At 44.2% G+C, this 6,296-nt stretch overlaps 1 protein-coding gene across 1 annotated transcript in view; it reads right to left on the reverse strand.

Annotated features, from left to right (window-relative positions):
* The window catches only part of doc2g (double C2-like domains, gamma), a 111,975-nt gene extending 106,000 nt beyond the window's left edge, over positions 1 to 5,975 (reverse strand). The window contains exons 1-4 of the mRNA XM_076985401.1: positions 5,859 to 5,975; positions 3,400 to 3,830; positions 3,036 to 3,115; positions 1,147 to 1,221 (exon numbers count right to left, since the gene is read on the reverse strand). Of these exons, the coding sequence (XP_076841516.1) occupies positions 1,147 to 1,221; positions 3,036 to 3,115; positions 3,400 to 3,808 (564 nt within the window). The 5' untranslated portion in view covers positions 3,809 to 3,830; positions 5,859 to 5,975. The remainder of the gene's footprint in view (positions 1 to 1,146; positions 1,222 to 3,035; positions 3,116 to 3,399; positions 3,831 to 5,858) is intronic.
* Positions 5,976 to 6,296: the final 321 nt, after the last annotated feature.

Genomic DNA, 6,296 nt, shown 5'->3' on the forward strand with positions numbered 1-6,296 from the left:
CCTACTGCAACATGCCTACTACAGACAACCTACTGCACACTGCCTACTGCACACTGCCTACTACAGACAACCTACTGCAACATGCCTACTACAGACAACCTACTGCACACTGCCTACTGCACACTGCCTACTACAGACAACATACTGCACACTGCCTACTACAGACAACCTACTACACACTGGCTACTACAGACGACCTACTGCACACTGCCTACTACAGACGACCTACTGCACACTGCCTACTACAGACAACTTACTGCACACTGCCTACTGCACACTGCCTATTACCGACAATCTACTACACACTGCCTACTGCACACTGCCTACTACAGACAACCTACTGCACACTGCCTACTACAGACAACCTACTACATACTGCCTACTGGACACTGCCTACTACAGACAACCTACTACACACTGCCTACTACAGACAACCTACTGCATACTACCTACTGGACACTGCCTACTACAGACAACCTATTGCACACTGCCTACTACAGACAACCTACTGCACACTGCCTACTACAGACAACATACTGCACACTGCCTACTACAGACAACCTACTGCACACTGCCTACTACAGACAACCTACTGCACACTGCCTACTGCACTCTGCCTACTACACACTGCCTACTATATACAACATACTGCACACTGCCTACTACAGACAACCTACTACACACTGCCTACTGCACACTGCCTACTACAGACAACCTACTACACATTGCCTACTACAGACAACCTACTGCACACTGCCTACTACAGACAACAACTATACACTGCAGTACAGGTACACTTATTTATGTGTACAGTTAGTATATGTGTAGTGTATGTAGTATGTCTGATCATTTGTCGGGTGTATGTACTATATCTATATTATGTTTGAGGTACTCAGTACTGTGTAAGCAGTTAAACACCTTTACTCCTGTGTGAATGCAGTGTGACAAGGAAAATAAACAAATCAAACCAAATCTAGTTTAAACCTAATTGTGTGTATGTGTGTGTACTTGTTAGACTGTGTGTATGTGTATTTGTGTATGTGTGTTTGTGTGTGTGCATGCGTGTGTGTGTGTGTGTGTGTGTGTGTGTGTGTCAGTGTGTGAGTGTGTGTGTTTGTGTGTGTGTTTGTGTGTGTGTGTTCTGACCTTGCTAGCTCCAGGCAGTAGGTGGAGCTTCACATAAGGATCAGCAAGACCATTGGAGTCCATAGCTTTGAGTCCCTGTGGGTGTACACACACACACACACACACACACACACACACACACACACACAGACACACACACACACACACACACACACACACACACACACACACACACACACACACACACACACACACATCACACACACACACACACATCACATACACATACACACATCACATACACACACACACACACACACACACAGATGTTGGGAGGTTCACAATGACCTTGTGGTGACATTCCCACTTTGCCACACCATACCCACCTTACACACACACACACACACACACCATACCCACATTTTGACCATCCAGGGTGTGTAATATGGTGTTTATGTTGAAAGGAGTGGAAAAAGTGTGTACAGGGGTGGAAAGTAACTAATTACATTTACTCACATTACTGTAATTGAGTACTTTTTATGAGTAATTTTGAAATATGTAATTTTTACTTTTACTTGAGTAAATTTTGACCTAAGTAGTTTTACTTCACTACATTTGAATGCCCTCATGTTACTGAGTAAAAAATATTGATGTTGAAAAATTAAATGCGGGCAGAAATTTTAACTCCTGAGTCCCTGAACTGAAAGTCAATTGTGTGGCCTTGCCTTGCGCGCGCCCTTTCCATTGTCTCATAATCAGGTCATAACCTGGTGCACTTTTTAAAAATCTTCTATCTATCAGGTTCTGTGGGATCCTGTGGACATTTTATTATGAAAAGTGGAATCCTGTGGGCACTGTATTTTGAATAGTTGGATCCTGTGAGCATTTTAAATAGTGGAGTCCTGTACATATTTTGTTTTATTTTGAGATGTGGGATCCTGTGGTCATTTTATATTTTATTTTGAGTTGTGGCATCCTGTGTGCATTTTATTTTGAAAAGTGGAATCCGGTGGGCACTGTATTTTGAATTGTTGGATCCTGTGAGCACTTACTTTTAAATTGTGGGATTCTATGAACATTTTTTTTATTTTTGATGTGGGGTCCTGTGGGCATTTTATTGTGAGTAGTGGAATCCTGTGGCATTTTAGTTTGATTTGTGGTATCTTGTGGGCATTTAATTTTGTGTGCATTTTGTTTTTTGAAATTTAAACTTCTTTATTCTTATCATAGTGTTGTCCGTTGGACAATAGGACTGAAAATTGTTTGCACTTTATGGTACAGGTTGTGACTGTCCTTGTGCTGTGAGGAAGTATGTTCCTGAGCCCAGCTGATCTTTTTGCAAGTGTGGATGTGCACTTAAATATGCTTTGAAATCGATTAAAACAACTTGTGCTGAATTTGGTTCATGATTCATCCATGCATTAAACAATTGAAAGTAACTAAGTAACTTTTACTGAAATTACATTTTAAATGAAGTAATTTTGTACATTTACTCAAGTGGGGCAGTTATGGCCTGGCGGTTAGGGAACTGGTCTAGTGACCGGAGGGTCTTGGGTTCGATTCCCAGACAGGCCATGACTGAGGTGCCCGTGAGCAAGGCACCTAACCCCAACTGCTCCCCGGGCTAGGGCTAGGGCTGCCCACAGCTCTGGGTACGTGTGATCCACAGCCCCCTAGTAATCACTAGTGTGTGTGTGTGTTCTGACTGCACAGATGGGCTAAAAGCGGAGGACAAATTTCGATTGGGGTGTAAAAAATTACAATTGACAAATATGGCACATTTCATTTTCATTTAAATTTTGAGATGGGTAATTTTACTTTTACTCTGAGTAGATTTTAGGCAAAGTAAAGATACTTTTACTCAATTACAATTTTTCAGTACTCTTTCCACCTCTGGGTGTGTTTGTGTGTGTGTGGGCGTGGCTGTGTGTGTGGGTGTGGGTGTGTACCTTAGCTTTATGGATAGTGCAGTGTAGGCAGTTGTTGTCCTGGTCAAACAGTAGGTTAAACTCCAGGGTACCCAGATATGCTGGAACACACACACACACACACACACACACACACAGAAGCAATCAAAAATAACTGCAGGTCAGACTAACCAGTGTTTCGATCTGTATGTGGCCAGAATGAGTCAGGGACAGCTCACACATTCATCCAGAGTCGCACACCCCACCCTAACACGTGTGCACACACACACACACACACACACACACGCGCACACACACACACACACACACACACACACACACTCACACACACACACAGCTATAAACACCTTAGTCAAGCTTTTAAAATGAAACAATAGCAACTTACTGTCATCATCATCAGAATCCAGAGTCTCCTTCTCCTCTCTGTCCTTCTCTTTGTCTCTGTCCCCCTCTCTGTCTCTGTCCTGCTCTCTGTCCTGCTCTTTGTTCTTGGTGTCCTGTTTGTCACGTTGTGGCGTTGGAGGGCTTATCGGGAATGCATGGAAGCGTGGGAAGAAGTCCGAGATCTGTGGGATGGGCAGGATTGGCCCCGGGCACACGTTAATCGCAAAGTGCTCCTGCATGGAGATCTTCACCGGGGAAGCTGGAGGGGGCGCTGCTGGGCTCAGGGGGCCTCCAGCGGATGGAGGAGAGGAGGAAGGAGAGGATGAGGACGGAGGCAGGGACAGGTGAGGGGAAGGACCTCCACCTGTGGGGAAATGAGAGGGGCTGGGGGGAACTCTGGACACACTCATCTAGACCAGCACACAGGAGAGACTAGACACAGAGAGAGAGAGGGGGGGGGGGGGGACAGTTGAGTGGTGGGGAGTGGGGATGAGAGAGACAGATATAGTGAAATGAGTCTTTCTGCAAAATATAATGTTCATATAGCAAGAGTTTGTCTGACAAAGCAATATGGGTCTCAACACTACAGGGCTCATTCCTGAGAATTCCACTGTGTCCTTTCTCCGCCCCCTGTGTGTCCTTTCTCCGCCCCCTGTGTGTCCTTTCTCCGCCCCTGTGTGTCCTTTCTCCACCCCCTGTGTCTCCTTTCTCTGCCCCCTGTGTGTCCTTTTCCCACCCCCTGTGTGTCCTTTCTCAGTCCCAACTCTGTTTCTCTGTTCCTGAAAGAGAAACAAATATTAAATAGTGTTTCTACCTAAAGTTAAACAACCACCGGTACTAGAAATAATAAAAAATTATAATAATTATAATAATAATGTCATAGTTGATTTATTGAATTATAGTTTCAGATTGCGGTCCACTGTATCTGCTGTAGAATGAGAATGTGTTGCATTTGTGTGTGTAGGAGCAAAAATCGTCTGCTGATAAATAACGACCCTTTACGCAGATAAGCAAATAACCCCTTTTAAAAAAGCAAACTTCCTTTTAAAAACACCTCAGAGTACCCCCCCCCCCCCCCATCCCGGCAGTAATAATAAGGCTTTTACATAAATTTCATTTCCAGTTTATCTGCCATCTGATCCTGTGGCATTTGTGTTCTAACACCAGAGAAGTTAGAAAGTGCTTAAATGATTCAGAAAGACTCAAACATCCCTTCATAACTTCAGCTGAAAACTCCTCATTATGGACAAATTCACAGAACTGAGTGTGTCACTGAGTCACACCCTCTCATCTTCTTATATCCTCCTCATCTTCTCATCTCTTCCTCATCTCCTCATCTCCTCCACATCTCCTCCTCATCTTCTCATCTCCTCCTCATCTCCTCCACATCTCCTCCTCATCTCATCCTCATCTCCACATCTCCTCCTCATCTTCTCATCTCCTCCACATCTCATCTTCTCCACATCTCCTCATCTCCTCCTCATATATCTCATCTTCTCATCTCCTCCACATCTCATCTCCTCATTATCGCCATTTCATCTCCTCCTCATCTCCCCATGTCTTTCTCATCTCCTTCTTATTTCCATCTCATCTCCTCTCATCTTTTCCACATATCCTCCTCTTGGATTAGGAAAGTGGATCGAACCTCTATTAATAGCACATGTGGTATTTCACAACAGAATATGTTTAATTCCCAATAGGTACATACATTTACATATAAATAATCATTTTATTAATTTTAACACAGAGAACACATGAGCACATCTCATATTTATATACAGTACGTACTCTCATATATACAGAAACATTTATACAGATGCACAAATCTACATAAACACATACAGAGTCAAGCAGAACATTTCATCATACACACAGGAACACACACACATGCACACATACACGTGTACACGTATACACACACAGGAACACACACACATGCACACATACACGTGTACACGTATACACACACAGGAACACACACGTATACACATACACACACAGGAACACACACGTATACACATACACACACAGGAACACACACGTATACACATACACACACAGGAACACACACACATGCACACATACACGTGTACACGTATACACACACAGGAACACACACGTATACACATACACACACAGGAACACACATGTGCACATGCACACATACACGAACACACACGTGCACATGCACACATACACATACACACACGTGCAAACATACACGTGCTTACCACACACACACACATACACACAAATACATACATTTTTATCAGTCTGAGCCAAAACCATTTACACACTAACGTCATCTGTCTGACATTATGTCTGAGTATACACATTTCATAACACACGCATACATTCGTAGGTAGCCATCATTAACAGGTGGACTGAAATTACACACTGGCACCCACACACACACACACACGCACGCACGCATGCACGCATGCACACACACACACTTACCCAGTGACGGGCTTCATCTGTTCCAGTGTTTCATTCTGTCTTCCTAACCGTCCTCTGCCACTTACACACTGAACGGAACCCACAGCTGCCTTGAGTCAAAATACCCTCCCTCTCTCCCTCCCTCTCACTCTAGCTCCCTCCCTCTCTCCTTCTCCCTCTAGCTCCCTCCCTCTCTCTCTCTTCCTCCCTCTCTCCTACTCTCTCCTTCTCCCTCTAGCTCCCTCTCTCTCTCTCTCTCTCTCTTTCTCCCTCTCTCTCCCTCTCCCTCCCTCCTTCTCCATCCCCCCCTCTCTCTCATTTTCTTCTTCTTGATCTCTCTGTGCCTCTCAGCATCTCACTCCAACATCCTTTCCTTCCTCTCTCTATCTGTAGCATTTCTGAGTGTACTTTTGAGTAAATTTTCACTGAGTGCCGGACACCATGTGCTCAGTGATCTGA

Source organism: Brachyhypopomus gauderio, unplaced genomic scaffold (genome assembly GCF_052324685.1).
Source record: "Brachyhypopomus gauderio isolate BG-103 unplaced genomic scaffold, BGAUD_0.2 sc40, whole genome shotgun sequence".
In the NCBI taxonomy this organism is placed as follows: Eukaryota; Metazoa; Chordata; class Actinopteri; order Gymnotiformes; family Hypopomidae; genus Brachyhypopomus; species Brachyhypopomus gauderio.